Genomic DNA, 16,923 nt, shown 5'->3' on the forward strand with positions numbered 1-16,923 from the left:
AGATTAAGATGATTGAGGATATTAAAGCTTGAAAAGTTACCTTATGCAAGCAAAACAAATCTCATAAATGGTAAGGCTGAGATTCATTATAAACTAACTCCCATGTTTGTACTTTTTAGAGTGTTATAGTATACTTTTGTTAAAAGGCAGAAGGAGATACACGTAATTTGGAACCTTAAAAGGAAAATGACTTCCAAAAATGCATTAGAGTAAAATGGAAAAGTTTCTAGTTTTTGTCTTTAGGATTATTTTCCACAAATGAGTTGCTTTTGTGTGTTTAAGCATTGTGTTTTCTGAGTAAACAAAATTTGAAGTATTGTAAAGTACACTTGCAATCACATTAGGCCATACAGGCAACAAATGAAACTTAATACAGATATTTTCATTTACCATCCAGTTTATGGATATAGTGCAAATGTCAACTTTCTTTCTTTTTTCCTTAGCCACCATCAAAAAATAGACGAGAAAGAACAGAACTGAAGCCTGATTTCTTTGATCCAGCTTCAATTATGGATGAATCAGTAGGTTTCATTTAAATGTACCCCAGGATTTCAAAATAAAAACTTTAGGCAATGACTAAGTTTGAGATTGAAGAGCTATATAACATACTGAAATGGATGAAAACAATTGGACACAAGAAAAAGAGGCTGCCAGGCAGCATTGTGTTTGGTAATGGGTGATGGAGCAGTAGTGATGTCGAAAATGCTTTTTAAATTCTTGGCCAACAGGGACTTGAATATTTAGTGTTTGGACCTTTTCTGTAGGTTTGGATTGCCCATTGAAGGATTTTAAGTGGGGAAATAGCATGAATCACAATAGTATTGTAGAACAAATGTGAGATTAATTATAATATAAGGGCAAGGTGAACAATAACAAAGCTGGGTGTGATGGCACAGACCTGTAATTTCAGTACTTGGGAGGCTGAGGAAGGGTGATTGTGAACCCAAGAACAAGGTGACCTACAGAGTGAGACTCTGTCTCAAAAAGAAAAAGAGAAAAATTACTTGAACAAGTTTTGAAAATGGAGGGAGGGATATTAGAATGAAGAGTGGATTTCTCCATCCAACCTTCATTTGGTTTTATCAGTTATTTTTCTGAAGAGCATTTCATATCATTTCCCTCTAGTATCATTATAATGGTTTGGTTCAAGATTATCTTTTTAGCATGCAGATCTGAACTTTTTATAAAATTTCACCCTCAATACCATTAAGAAAATATTCTGAGTCTTCAGCCTGGCAAACAAAGCCATATATATATATAAAATTTGTCCCTTTTGCCCCTTTAACCTGTTCCTTTTACTTCTATTTCATATTCTGTGCTCTAGCCATACTAAATTTTGTTGTTCCTCCCTCCTGACTCTATGACTTTATAAGCTTTTTTCTCTGCCAAGGGTATGTCTTTCTATTTCCTTCTAATAAATTCTTCCCCTACTACTCACTTCTGACATTACTTATAACAGTTTTGCTGGCTTCTATATAAAGATATTTTTATTACCTGTTCCTTTATCAGTTTGTATACACTATCATTGTGTAATTATCATACCTGTATAGTGAGATACAGTATTACATGTGTCTACAAGTTACATGTCCTGGATAGGCTACATTCTTTGAAAAGGGGATGATTTTGTTTGCCATTTTGAGTTATGCCTAGTATGATAATTACTTTGTTTTGTCAAATAAACAATGTACTCTTCTATGCCACTTATTTAGTGCTTACGCATTGATATTCCTTCCTCTTTATACCTAGTTTGAGTACCTATTGTACCATCCTCTAAGGCAGCATTCTCTCCGTTCCTTTTCCACCTCATAATTTCTGCTTCCAAATTTTGGCAAACTTATGTCACAGTAGCACATTATATTAGTAAGATTGGCTGCTCTCACAGTTGCACAGAGAGGAAGTTAGGTCTTTTGACAGACCATTATGACAGCTTCTAAATCTCAGGCTTTGATGTACACATTTTGGTCATCTGTTGATTTTTTTTTTTTTTTAATGTGACTAGATTCTGCCTTAGCAGGTCTGGAGTGTGGCCCGAGATTCTGGATCATAAGCAAGTGTGTGCTTCAGGTCTTAAGGCCATTCTATGACTAGCATAGTTTGATAGCACAGAGATAGCCTATTCTACCCATAATTCTATAGTTTTAAGTACATATTGAATTATGTGGTGTTTGAATGTGCCTTATTTATTAAATAAAACAGGAAAGTAGTAATTATGTTGGGGTAGAAGAGAACTTTTCTAGCAGGTTTTGATGAAATGCATTTATTCAACAATTGATTGAGCTAAGATCAATTGATTGGTGCTAAAATGAGTGAGAATTGCTCTCCCCTCTCTTTAAGGAATACATGGTCTAATGTACCTTCACTATTATTTTGAAATCAAATGTGCAGACAGAAGCTAATATGTAGGAGCTTATCTCCTTGACACTCTGCTAGGCATGATTTATTTTGATCCTCAGCAACCTTGTGAAAAAAGATAGTGAGATTCTCACTTTTCTAGTTAAGCACATTCAATCTGAAGAGGTGGCTTAGTACTTACATCGAGTTAAATAACTAATAAGCATCAGAGAAGTAATTTGATGCTAATTCCTTTTTATTTAATAATCTAATGCTAGCTCTATAACTTATACTTATGAAAACTAAAATCAGATTTCATTTGGATGAAACACCAAGAAAAAATTAATTAAAATTCAAAACGATTAACTACAGTTGAAATTGATGTGGCAACTAAGGCTGTCCTTATTTTTTTCTTATTCTTACTTGTCAGAACTTTAAGCATTTGTTTTGTTAATCACATGCTTTATATGCAAAAATATGTCCTTTAGATTACTAAATGACAGCCGTCTAAACTGTGTATACCTATTTTTAACATTTAATATTTAGATGAAGCTATAACGTGTGTGAGGTGAAAATAGCGACCTAATATTTATTACTAGCAACACTATCACATTATAATATATTGAATATATTGTAACCAAAACACGTGAGCTTTATTAATTTGAGAATATTTTAGATGCCTCTGATAATAAGGAAGTAAGTGTAACCCATGGCTGTAATTTTGTAGCATTACCACATGATGGCAGCAGTTACATAACAATTCTCAGCAATCTTTAAAGGTTTAGGTACCTTTAGAAGTCTTTGTCATTTTTAATTCATTTTACTTTTTAAAAAATACACACATTCCATAGTGTCTCAACCATAAGAAAAAAACATAACAGAAAATAATGAATGTAAAAAACATACCTGTTTACCATAAAACAACATATGTAGTGCAATCAAGCTATAATAAATGTCATTGAAATAATAAAATTGGCATTTAAATCCCTTAATGCCCAGGTCCAAGATGCTCTAGTTCTAAGTGAAGTGTCTCAAAGTACCTTAATATAGATACTTGATGTTATTATTAAATAAATATGGACCATATTTTGTATCATGATTTGAACATTATCTAGACATGATAATATAAAACTGTGAAGCTGGGTGTGGTGGCACACGCCTTTAATACCAATACTTGGGAGGCAGAGATAGGAGGATTGCCATGAGTTTAAGGCCACCCAGAGACTACATAGTGAATTCCAGGTCAGCCTGGGCTAGAGTGAGACCCTACCTTGAAAAATCAAAATAAATGAACGAATAAATGAATAAATATAAATATAAAAACTATGAACATTTCATTTTGGCATTGCATAGGGGATTCTATATCAATAGTATATGTAGTTTTACATTTGGAAACATAACTGGCTCATCTCTTTGTGATAGTACCTATTTTTCTGCCAGTACCAGTATTGACATGATACCTCAAAGCTTATTATTTGTACTCTTAAGTACATGTTTAAGTGTTTATTAATACTACCATCAGAAATTGATAGGGTTTATATTAAAACAAAAGTGTGCCACTAGTGTAACTGTCCTTCTGTGTTGGAATTCTCATGCTAGGATTATCTGTAGAATAAAATTGGTAAAGAAAGACTCAATAGGTGGGTGCCCATTGGAAGCAGAGGTAGAGGATCGCTGTGAGTTTGGAGACACCCTGAGATGATATAGTGAATTCCAGGTCAGCCTGGACTAGAGTGAGACCCTATCTCGAAAAACAAAACCAAACAAAAAAAGGCTCAATATAAAAGCTAATTTAAATTTGTAATAATAAATTTATAATAATTTAATATAAAAGCTAATTTAAATAAAAGTAATTTAATGATCTAGTAAATGACTCTAGTTTATAACCTCATGTGTACAACCCATCAGAGAGAATTTCTGGAGTTCAGGTATTCACTTGTCAAGCACTTTGAAAAGAACTTGAACCATTTTAGTAGTTCATTCTGCACAAGAATTGACTAAAATTTTATCTTTTCATGATTACCTTTCCTTACACAGAGATACAGTGAGCTTTGGCTAAAACCTTAAATGCCACCTAGGCCTCTGTAGTATAAACATCATTCTAACTACCTTAACTCTTGACTCTATCTAACAAGCAAACCCTGGAGCTTCTTAGAGAAACAGGAAAGGCAAGGGATGGAAAGAATGGTAGTTGTAGTTAGATGGGTAAGTAGTAGGGTACATGAATCCCCTTTGTTTTAATTCCCAGCATGTTCCTTGACAATTCATTACAAAGAAACTGCACTCAGACACTTGTTTTTCTGGTCTAAAAATACAGTTTCTCCAGGTCACAATTTATGACGTTCTGACTTTTGTGTGAGATTTAACTTAGAAGTACATTTATGATCTCAATCGCATTTCTCACTACCTCTCATTTGCTGGTAGTTCTTACTAGCTCATGGTATTGCTTAATTATTCTAGTAAGCACAGGCATTTTAATTAAAACAGCTAACTTAGTATGTAAACTACAAGTATTTGTGCTGCCATTCTACTTTAATAAACACAAGGGGAAGTTATTTCATTCATCATCTGTTTTACTTTTAGTGACAAGTAATTATTAGATTTACTTAACAACTCTCCCCCCAACATTATATGGAAAAATATCAGTACAAGCCATTGACTCACACCAGATTTTCTAATGAAATTTTCCTATTTTCTACTTACTTGTATTCTTGGAATTTTTTTTTTGGCGGGGGGGATCTGCATGTTCAAATGCCTTTCCAAAAAATGTTTAATTCTGAGTACAAATAGCCAAATTTGTAAAATTTTCTTAAATTCTTTGCAACAACCCATGCAAAAGGGAGAAGTATGTTCATTCAACAGATATTAAATTTAAGCTTTAGATGTGTTTATAAAATAATTATGATAAGGTCCCTACTCTTAGTTTATGTAATTATGAATTAATTGGCATCTTAGTCTATTGTTTTATAAGTTACTGAATTTTTATTATTTTATTTATGTAATAATATATGTGAAGAAAGTTTTCAAAGTGATTTTATTAGCCTTTTATTTAATATGGTGATGACTTATTGTAATATTTACATATTTTTGTAAAGAAGTGAATGCCTATTTTAATAAGATTTTTTTTTCCTCTCTCATTAGGTACTTGGGGTGTCAATGTTTTAATACGAGTACACAATTAAATCTGTGGTGAAGTCATTTTCTAAGTGGAAGAGGAAAATTTAAGTGTGGTAGATACAGTGAAATTCTGTACAGATTTTTCTCTAAGGAGAATATAACATGCTTATGCTTACCAAGATCAAGTGCATTGAGGGGCAGTTTTGTTTGCCTGAAAAAAGTAAAGGACAAGTAAACAATTTGATGATAAGCTACAGTTTTTCTTAGAAAGTAAATATTTTATTTATGCGCTGTTAGTTGGCTTTTAAATCAATTATTTCATGCTTTTTTAAAAAAATAGAACAATCTGAAGAGGCATTTGGTACAGAAAAGTCTTCACATTTACTTACTGGTTGTACTAAATAATGATGACCTCTGCTGGATTTCTGTTTACATCCAAGAAACAAAAGCTAAGGATGAATTTATCCCCTTGCCCTGAAATTGTAGGATAGAATTGTTTTTAGCATTCAAAATTTAAATGCTTAAATCACCAATCAATATTTGTTTTAAATATTGTAATTGTGGAAAAAAGTTAAACTTATAAGCAGAACTTTTACAATTTTTTCATCTAAAATGTATTTTAAGATATTTTTAAAATCCAAGAGCTTCTGTATACTTTTCAGAAATATCCAGTTGCAGCGAACTGCCAGAAGGTGACCAGTCTCAAACATGCTTATCCCGTTATCAGCCCTGAAAGTTTGCTTGTCCTTTAAGATAAAAATGTAATGTTGTGATATTCCTTCCAGTAGTGCCACTGTATTTTGTCTCCAAATAAAAGAAGCTTATTGTAGTATGTTTGCAGAAAAATTCTAAACAAAAATTATACAGCTTATTAGAGTGTGGGAATAGGGATCTAAATTTTAAATAAAATTATATATATATATAAATTGGTGCTGATTTTATAATTGCGCAGTTTGTTTAGTTTTTTCTTACTTTTAAATTCCAACTTAAAATTATGAGGTTTCAGAAATATATTGAAAGTTTAACAATGTTTAAAAATAGAAAAGCATGACTGTTCATGCTTTAAAATGATTTTTAAATTTGTATTTTATATTGTTTTATCTATCTGTCTTTGCAAGCAGTCTTCAGGTTAAAGATAATTCTAACAGGTTACAGTACATTTCCTCTGTATGTAAATTAGATGGGATAATAGAATTCATAACCCATAATATTCTTTGAAAGCTAAGCTTTAAACTTCATTTTTTGTCCTTTCACAAATGAATTAGTTTAAAACAGAAAGTGGCCACTTGCCATTTTGACATCAACTCATTTTTGCGAGGCTTAGGCAGCTAGACATCGTTTAAAACAAAATATTAACTTATATTACATGTATATCTATCTTTTGTCAGTCGTCTCTCAGTTCTTGAGGTATATTATTTTAATCATTCCATGCCTTAATATGCTTGCAATACAAGAATATCTTCAGATGGGTGAATACCAAAAGGTTTCCAGTTTTTAGAGTCAGAAATCAACAAGCATTGGGCTGTGGTAGCCAAAAACCATAGGTTAGGTGAAAGATCATAAAATACAATTATTTTATTAATTCATGGTTAATATCAAATGAAACCAGACTTGTCTAACATGATTTTCCATCAACAAATACTGTTATGTGCAAAAGTATTGCATATGTTCTTTTACACACCACTGCATTTACTAGAACTGCTGAGAGGACTGTATATATGATTTTAAACCTAAGTTGATTTTTTTCTCACTCTTGAAAGGAGTACTTCTTTGTGAAAGCAGTTCTTACAGCTTTGTTTTCAACCAGCTAAAAATGTTTTATATATTACTCTAACCTGTTGTCCTCCACATTCTATTGTCCTAATTGTACTGTTTTCTGATTTGTATTTATGTCTTGAGACAGTAACTTTTTGAATAAAAATAAACCTACAGTATGTTGTATGTTTTATCTCTTGTAATCAAAAGGGGAGGGTGGCTCTAAATGGTTTGCAAATTATATCTATTATCACATTTTAATGTGTTTTGAGTGGGACTATTTATAGAAAACATCATCATTTTATATTTTTTAATAAATCATATATATTTTAAATGTGACTAAATCCCTAATTGGGTTGTTGCTTTAAATTAGAAACCTGTAGCCATTATTGCTTTCATTTTCATCTGATGTGGGTTAAACACACTTTGAAATGCCTGCATTGTTTATTTGAGGTCCATTTGAGAGCCTGTTATGTGCCAGACATGTGAAAGAATTTTTCCCTCACAGTTTCCTTAAGGGGGCATAAAAAAACAAAGAAAAGATTGAATTTGAAATAAGTGCTAAAATGAAGACAAGCAAAGAGCTCTGCTGCAGAAAGAAATTTATCTTGGATAATGGGCTTATGGTGTATAGGTAAAAGCCAACATTTGACAAAGTATTTATTACTTGAATTCTTACTGAAATTTCTGTTTTCATTGTTATCTAAAATTTGTATTACACTCTTTAAAAGCTGTTGCTATCAGTGTACATTGTTCATTTGGGGTAGTGTGCAAGCTATCATCTCATCAGTGGGTGTGAACTGAACATGAAATCAAGTGAATATTGCTGGTCACTGGTTTAAGTGGTTTTACATGAGCTCATTAATCCTCATGATGCAGGACACCTTCCCTTCCCTTTTTATTTTTGCAAATCAAGGAGGGGTGAAGAAAATGAGGCAAGGTGAAGTTAAAGTGCCTTAAATATATGTGAGTTGCATGTGATAGGGCTGACGTTCAAGCTCATTCATGCTGCTGTATGTCTTACAAACCATTGAAAATACTTTTTAATAAGAATAGCATGTATTCAAGTATGGTGGCTCATACCTGCAATCCCAGGAGTCAGAACACTGAGGCAGGAGGATCACTATAAGATCAAAACCAGCCTCAGCTATATACCAAATTCTAGGCCAGCCATAGCTACACACACAGACACACACCATATCTGAAAACAATGAAGAAAGCATGCATACTTAAATGAAGATAAAATGCTATCGTATTCACTGCACCATGGTGCTTGTTTAAGGAATCCAGTTGAATATAGAATTGAGCAGTGTGAATAAACATGGTCTTTTAATATGCTGTCTATTTGTTTTCTTCTTTTTTTAATGTTTATGAGAGAAAGGAGGGGAGAGAATGGGCATGCCAGGGCCTCTAGTCCTGCAAATGAACTCCAGAAGCATGTGCCACCTTGTGCACCTGACTTACATGGGTACTGGGAAATTGAACCTGGGTCCTTAGGATTCACAGGCAAACGCCTTGACCACTAAGCCATCTCTCCAGCCCCTATCTTGTTGGTTTCTATAAGAAAGATATAAGTTAAATCTGTGCCTTGAGTCCATCAGTACTTGTTAATAGTGTTTAAAGTTGAGAGAGTCTTGCCGCAGAGAGAATTGGAAGAATTTACAGAGGTCAGGAAGATAATTCTGGTAACTAATGATTCAGCAAAAGGAAACGAGTCAGTAAAGCACAAGGCCTTTGGTTATGAAAGAGGGTGATGTTTCACTGTCTCTCTTGAGTTCAGTAAAGTTTCTTTGTAGTGTGTCTGGCTGGACAGCCAAAAAACTGCAAGACAGACATTGTTTGGAAATGGCTTACAATTCCTAGGGGTTGGAATGCAGACACAAAAATTAAAACTATAGACCAATTACATTGCTTTTGTTAGGTGTTCATGAGAGCCCAGCAGGGGCTCTAACACTAACTACATGTGCTCACGAAGCCTTCCTGTAAGACTAACAGGTGTTATACTTCCAACATTTTATCATGAAAAAATTAGCACATACAACAAATTTGAAAGAATTTCAGAGTGAGCATGGTGTGGTGATGTATGCCTTTAATCCCAGCACTTGGAAGGCAGAGATAGGATTGCTGTGCATTCAAAGTCACCCTGAGACTATATGGTGAATTCCAGGTCAGCCTGGGCTAGAGTGAGACCCTATCTCAGGGGGAAAAAAAAAAAGGAATTTTAGAGTGAACACACTTTATACTTGGCATTAGTATCATTATGTCTCTATGTATCCAAAGTAAATTGTAAGCATAGGCACACTATCTCAAATACTTCAGCATACATATCATTAAGGATATAATACTTTTAGTATAAAATTTACTTTCAGTGAGTATGCAAACTGCAAGTATGTATTTGCTGTTTTGACAAATGCTGAAAGCTATTTAACCCAAATCCCTATCCAAGATACTGAACATTGCCAGCAACCCAGAAAGTTTCTTTATGGTCTTTAGCCGGATCTGTGTCTCCATCCTTTCTAGACAGGCAACAGCTGTCATGTTTCTTCCCATCATGGATTGTCCTGGAACTTCATATAAATGTCATACAGTACTATTTTTATGTTATGTGTAAGATCTTTAACTCAGCAGAATATTTTTGAGATTTATCCACATTTTATGTATGAACAGTTCATTCCTTTTATTCCTAAGTACATTCCATTTAAAAGTATACTACAGTTTATCAGTTCAATGGTTGTATTTGGGTTGTTTTTAGTTTTGCCTATTATGAATAAGGAATGTCTACATAAATTGCATTTCAAAAGCTGACAAGGGCTGGAGAAATGGCTCAGTGGTTAAGAGGCTTGCCTGCAAAGCCTAACAACCCAGGCTCTATTCCCCAGTACCCACATGAAGCGAGATGCCCAAAGAGGCACATGCATCTGAAGTTTGTTTGCAGTGGCTGGAGGCCCTGGTGTGCCCATTCTCTGTTTCTTTTCTCCCTCTCTCTGCTTGCAGATAACGACTTTTTAAGCTTAGAAACGGGCCAGGTAAAGTGGGGGTGGGTATAGTGGCCAAGGTTGAGGATGTTAGGCTGAGGGGCCAGACAGCATAAGAGGCCATCTTGGATGTAAGAACTATTAACTGTTCAGGAATGGGTGAGCCAAAACTGGCAGAACAGTTGTCTATCCAATAACTCACATAAGTTTAAAAACGAAAAGGGGTATTTTCAACTGAATCCTTCACTAACTTGTTTTTTCTCTATTCAATTCTCTTTAAACATTTAAGGCACAATCGTACATATTTATAGGATCTTTATCCACTTCCTTCTTGGAAGTGTGCTACATTCCATAAGCTTTGGCATTTATGTCTTTTAATTTTGCAGTGCCAGGGATCAAACTCAGTCTTTCATGGTAGGCAAATCTACCACTGAGTCATGACCATAGACCTTGGTTAGTTGAGATAAAATTTTACTGTGTAGCCCAAGCTATAGTCAACGCTAGATCCTCCTGTGTCTACCTCCTTTTCTAGGATTTTAAGTGTGTACCACTTACCAAAGTTTATCTCAGGTTATTTTTTTTTTCTTTTTAAATTTCTTCATGGACCCCTTGTTTGTTCAAGAGCATTTTTTTTTAGTTGGTCTGTATTTGAACTTTTCAAATTCTAATACTGAGTTGTTTAAAATTTATTTTATTTATTTGTTTGAAAGAGAGAGAGAGAGACAATGGGCACACCAGGGACTCTAGCCCCTGCAAATGAACTCCAGATATATACGCCACTTTGTGCATTTGGCTTACAAAGGTCCTGGGGAATTGAACCTGGGTACTTTGGCTTTGCAGGCAAGCACCTTAACCGCTAAGCTATCTCTTCAGCTCTTTAATACTGTGTCCGCCCCCCTTCAAGGTAGGGGTCTCACTCTAGCCCAGGCTGACCTTCACTGTGTAGTATCAGGGTGTCCTCGAACTCTGTGATCCTCCTACTTCTGCCTCATGAGTGCTGGGATTAATGGCATGTGCCACCACTCCTAGGCTTCTGTCTTTTTTTAATGTTTATTATTATTACAAACATGTTTTGCATGGTTGCATCAATGTGTTGGTACCCTCTTTTCCCTTCTCCCTGTCCCCATTACATTGGAGATGCTCCTCAGTGGGGTTGCTGGTCTTCCCTGTGGGGTTGCTAATATTGCAGTTAGACAGGATACCTGATGTCGTTTCAGTCTATCTGTTAGTATGTGTTTTGTGTTCTTGAATATGATCTTCTGTCTTAAATAATGTTCTGTTTGTACTACAAAGAATGTATTTCGGGGCTGAAGATATATCTCAGTGGTAGAGCACTAGTCAAACATGTGCGAGACCCTTAGGGTCTCACCTGTAGCACTGCAACAGACAAATGACCAGTGTAACAAATTGTGTTCTGTGTTGGATGGAATATTCTATACATGCCTGCTAGGTTCATTTCTTTTTCTTTTTGTTTTTTTTTAAAACTTCCTATCTGGATGATTTGTTCTGTGCTCAAAGTTGTATATTACAGTTCACTACTATCACTGTATTAGTCTCTCCATATTAATCTTTGCTTTATGGATTTGTTCATGTGCTCTGAAATCACAGGTAAATGAAAATGCAGTTATATGATCAGGCTGCTTTATCATTGTACTATAGCCTCCTTTGTCTCAGTCCTGTTTGCAAAAGCCTGATCTAACTGATGCAATTTTACTTCTTTCACTTTTTCCTTAATGCAATACCTTTTCCATCCCTCTACATGCAGTCCGTTTGTCCTTAAAGGTAAAGAGTCCTTTTGTGGGTAACTTACAGTTTGAATCTTGCCTTTTTGTTTGCTTTTTGAGGTAGGGTCTTGCTCTAGGCCAAGCTGACCTGAAATTCACTATGTAGTCTCGGGCTGGCCTCAAACTCGGGGTGATCCTCCTACCTTTGCCTCCTGAGCACTGAGATGAAAGGCATGCATCAACACACGGGGCTGGGTTTTGTTCTTTTACCCATTCATGTACTGTGTGTTGATTAGAAAATGTAATGCATTTGCATTTATTGCAATTATTGGTAAAGACAATACTTTCATTTTTTTTAGTTGTCCTATAGATCCCTTGTTCCCTTTTCTGCCTTTTGCCTAAGTGATTTTTCTCTAGTACTAGTCTTTGATTCATTATTTGTGTACCTTATGCAAGCATACTTGAAGGTGAGTTTGGTTCCTGACCACTGTAATAAAGTGAATATCACAATAAAACAAGTCACATGGATTATTTTGTTTCCTCGTGTCCATAAAATTTATCTCTGTGTTATTCCCATAGTCTGTTAAGTGTGAAATAGCATTATGTCTTTTTAAAAGTATATACCTTTATTAAAATGTTAGTAAAAATGCTAACAACCATCTGAGCTGTGGAAGTAAAGGGAGCTGTTGGTCTTGCTTGACACAATTTCCACAAACCTTCCATTTTTTAAAGCAGTATTTGTGAAGTGCACTGGAATAACATATATCCATATACCTTTTTTTGCCTTGTGATTATAATAAACCTATGCGTGGTCCCGTGACAACAGGCTACTTTAAGCTGGTAACATTTTACTTTGATTATATAAAGAACTCAGCAATTTTACTCCACCCCCCACATTGTGTTTGTGATGTTACAATTTACACCTCTCTATGTTGTATTTTTTTTTCCATAAAAATCCTATGTTTAATTAGTTATAGACATGCTTAGTATGTAAACAACATATGTTGATACCATCCTTTCCCTCATCTCTGCCCCTTTTCCAAAGGGACCCTCCTTGATGAGGATGCAGGTCATCCCCAAGGGGATTGTGTGTGGGTCTTGCATTGTGGGGATAGCTGTCAGTTATGGGGAAGAGGCAATGCCTCTGTGCATGATGTCCCAACATGTGGCCCTAACAATCTTTCCGCCCCCTCTTACGCAAAATTCCCTGAGCCATGTTGGGTTTGTTTTAGGTCTACTCCAGTGATGGGCTCTTAGGATCTCTGGATCTCTGGTTTGGTAGGTATTGAGTGTCTTCAGTGTCTATCTCATTCACCCTTCTGCTGATATCAGGTTCACCCAGAAAGCAGTATTCATGCTTATTTCTCCAATTCCTCTGTGGGTTCAGCTGGCACCATGGTGAAGGGTGGTTTCTCCCCTCAGGTCCTGCTCCCATCTGAATTCTTTATTTGAGAGATGGGCATGCCAGGGCCTCCAGCCATTGCAAACTCCAGGCATATGCACCATCTTGTTTACCTGGCTTATGTGGGTCCTGGGGAATCAAACCTGGGTCCTTTGGCTTTTCAGGCAAATGCTCTAACCACTAAGCAATCTCTACAGTCCCTATCTTTGTTTTATTTTTAAAAAAATAATTTACTGGCATACAGAGAGTGTATGGGCTCACCGGTGTCTCTAGCCACTGCAAACAAAGCAGATGCATGTGCCACCTTGTGCATCTGGCTTATGTGGGTACTGGAGAATTGAACCCAGCTAGTTAGGCTTTCCATCAAGTGCTTTAAGCACTAAGCAATCTCTCCAGCCCCCTATCTTTGGTTTTTGACAGTCTGATTATAATTCTTCTCACTATATGGTTGTTGAAGGGCATAGCCTAATGACAGGTCCTTCTCAGTCTTTGATCATGTTATCCAAAGTTTGTCATCAGCCTGTTAGTTCACAACAAGATCCTCAAGGAGGATCATATTGGAGGTTTTCATAGGCTGCTCCTGTGAGAGGCACCTAATTATGTTTCACATCACATTGGAGACAACTTACATATACACATTCCAGGGTACTGGGATGTGTATCCTAACCATGCGTCCAGTAAGAAGGGTTTGGAAGAGCATTGGCTGTCTGCCCACGTCTTCCCTTTTAGTCCATGTAATCCTTGCCATTCTCAAGGCACTTCTCTTCCTGATGGGGAAAAAAAACACACAGTACTATCTTGTGACAAAGTCTACTTTTTCTAGAAACTCTCACTTCTGCATCAGGCCTAGATATTCTCCAATAATCCATTTGCATTGCTACAAAATATCCAAGATGGGAATTTTTGAATAGAAATTTAATTTCTGCATTCTTTAGGAAAGGAAGTCTGAAATCATGATGCCAACATGGAGTGAGGGAGGGCCTTCTTGCTATGGGCAGAAGAACGAATCTGCCCTTTTCTAGGCTACAAATCACCCATAATGGTGAAACTGTCATAGCCTAATCATTTTTTTTTTTGTTTTGTTTTGAGGCAGGTTCTCATTCTAGTCCCTCATGAATTGGGACTCAGTCCGTAGCACAAGTTGCCCTTGAACTTGTGGTGATCCTCTTATCCCAGCCTCCTGAGTACTGGGTTTAAAGAAATGAGCCACCACCTGGATTTTTTTCCTTTGAGGTAGGGTCTCACTCTAGCCCAGGCTGACCAGGAATTCACTATGCAGTCTCAGGGTGGCCTCTAACTCACAGCTATCCTCCTTCCTCTGCCTCCCGAGTGCTGAGATTAAAGGTGTGCACCACCACACCTGGCTTTTTTTGTCTTTTTGCAAAGTGGGGGGAGGGGATGTCTCACTATGTAGCCCAGGCTGTACCTCAAACCATTGATCTTCTTGCTTTAGCTTTCTGTGGCTGAGATTGTAGGCACATGCCATCATATTCAGCTCTAATATCTCTTAAGGATCTGTCTTGGTACTTTTAGAGGAGACAAACTTTCAAATCAGCACATTCCATAGAAAATGTAGAGTGCAGGCAGGATGAACAGTATCTCTGAAATGTAGAAGAAACAAAAAAGGATGGGAAATCAAATTTGAAAATTCCTACCCTGGCAGTGCATGAGGTATTGGTCATATTCTGGTACTGCTTTCTGGATGAGAAGATCTTTTCTTTATCCTCCCTCTATAAGCCTTTGTCCATTGTCCATCACAGAGCCTCCAAACTGGGTATTGCCATGTAGTTTATTTTGTTGTGCAGCATCCACGTAGAGGTACTCTATTAGATGATGTAATCTGCTAGTAGAAGATCCAACAATGACTACACATGATTGTTTACATCATCATCATCACCAGTAGTAGTGTTGTTTAATGGGGATTGAACCAGAGCTGTGGTAGCCAAACATTCTACCACTGAGCTATACTCCTAGCCCCATGTGGTGGTTTACAAGAGATCCCAGCCATCACCAGGAAATTCTATTTTTATAACTTTTCCCTTAGCAGACACACAATTTACTAGTGGTTAATATGTATTTACAGTTTTCCTTTTGCTATAAGATCAGATGTGTGTGTGTATGAGAGAGAGAGGGTCTCATGTAGTCCAGGCTGACCTCCAACTCACCACAGAGCAAAGGGTGACTTTGAACTCTTGATTCACCTGCCTCCACCTCCCAAGTGCTGAGATTATAGCCAGGTACCACCACACCTGATTTGTGCAGTGCTGGGGATGGAACCCAGAGCTTTGTGCTTACTAGGCAAGCATTCTTCCAGCTGAACTACACCTCCAGCCCCCTAATATTGTAATTATATTTTATAGTAGCATGTTCATTTATATATAAACACAATATATTTAATAAAATTCATAATGGTCCTTTGCCTTTAATGACATACTTTTGAAGAGTGCATGCTAGTTATTTTGTAGAATGTCCTTCAAATTGTTTGCCTCTTATGTCTTTACAACTAGACACATGCACAAACATGTTAGTCTGTTTCTCAAAGCATCATTATCAGTACATGTTTGTCCCATTCTTGATAATTTTGACTTTAAAGTACTTGCGGGATGTGATGCTGGATCTTTCTTTTCCTTCTCAATCTTTCTCTTCTTTCTTTCTCTTTGTAATTAGTATCTTGTAGGAAAATACTTTCAATTTATGTATATGTCCAACAACTCTAGTTTTCATCTTTTCTGATTCTTTTCAGTTTGGACTCATGGATATTTATTTTATTCCATGGTTATAATTTAGAATGACATAACATTGTTCTGTCATTATCAAGTTGTCCAAGATAGGGCCAGTTACAGCCCTTTCAAGCTGGTTTCTGTGTCCTTTGTCATGCTTCCATCATTCTTGGATTATTTCACTAAGTTTTGGTATTGCAGGATATTCTAGGCTCATCTTTTATCTGCCCCAACCTTGTAATGAGCCATCTCTCCATATAGCCTCCATTCCTTTTGTCAGAGAATGGTATTTAGAAACCAAGATTAGAAAACTACTCATGCACACTGGAGGTGGGCTGTGATAATTTCTAAAGGCCTTCTTGGAGGAGAAAACTGGGCAATAGCAATATGTAGAAGCATACATATGCATCCTTTGATCTCTTAGTGTGTGTGTCTGTCCTTTATCTGTGCTCTGTGGTGGTTCCTATCCCCAGCCAATACCACAACTATGTGAAAATATGATTATGTTATTAGTTTGACAGATAGTTGGGCTCAGTTTGCTTCTGCTTATGGTATATTTTGCAGTCCTCTCCCATCCTTATTGATTTTATTTGTGTGAAATGTTACTGAGAAATTTCTGACGTGATAAATTACATATATGTATATACCCAGAGAATTGTCTTATCTCATTTTTCTGGTGCTGAGGATTGAAACTAGGCATTTGTGCAAGTGCTCTACCCTTAAGCTCTGTCTCCCCCCCCCCACTGTTTCTTTTATGCTATTCTTAGCTTATGTTCCTTTACTACTTTCCTATTTTCTGTAAGCAAGCAAGCCTTCTAGTTTCTGGTTAACATCTCCTGTATTCCTTTACCCATCATGGAATACTTTCACTTATCAGAACTTCATGCTTGGGTTATACA

The 16,923-nt window shown here is 36.2% G+C and overlaps 1 protein-coding gene across 9 annotated transcripts in view; it reads left to right on the top strand.

Moving 5' to 3' along the window:
- Nucleotides 1-7,382, top strand: part of Stag2 (stromal antigen 2) — a 194,641-nt gene extending 187,259 nt beyond the window's left edge. For all 9 annotated transcript variants that reach the window (XM_045140054.1, XM_045140055.1, XM_045140057.1 and 6 more), the window contains 2 exons: nucleotides 444-521; nucleotides 5,473-7,382. In XM_045140054.1, the coding sequence (XP_044995989.1) occupies nucleotides 444-521; nucleotides 5,473-5,496 (102 nt within the window). In that variant the 3' untranslated portion in view covers nucleotides 5,497-7,382. The remainder of the gene's footprint in view (nucleotides 1-443; nucleotides 522-5,472) is intronic.
- The last annotated feature ends 9,541 nt before the right edge of the window (nucleotides 7,383-16,923 follow it).

This window comes from Jaculus jaculus, chromosome X (genome assembly GCF_020740685.1).
Source record: "Jaculus jaculus isolate mJacJac1 chromosome X, mJacJac1.mat.Y.cur, whole genome shotgun sequence".
Taxonomy (NCBI): domain Eukaryota; kingdom Metazoa; phylum Chordata; class Mammalia; order Rodentia; family Dipodidae; genus Jaculus; species Jaculus jaculus.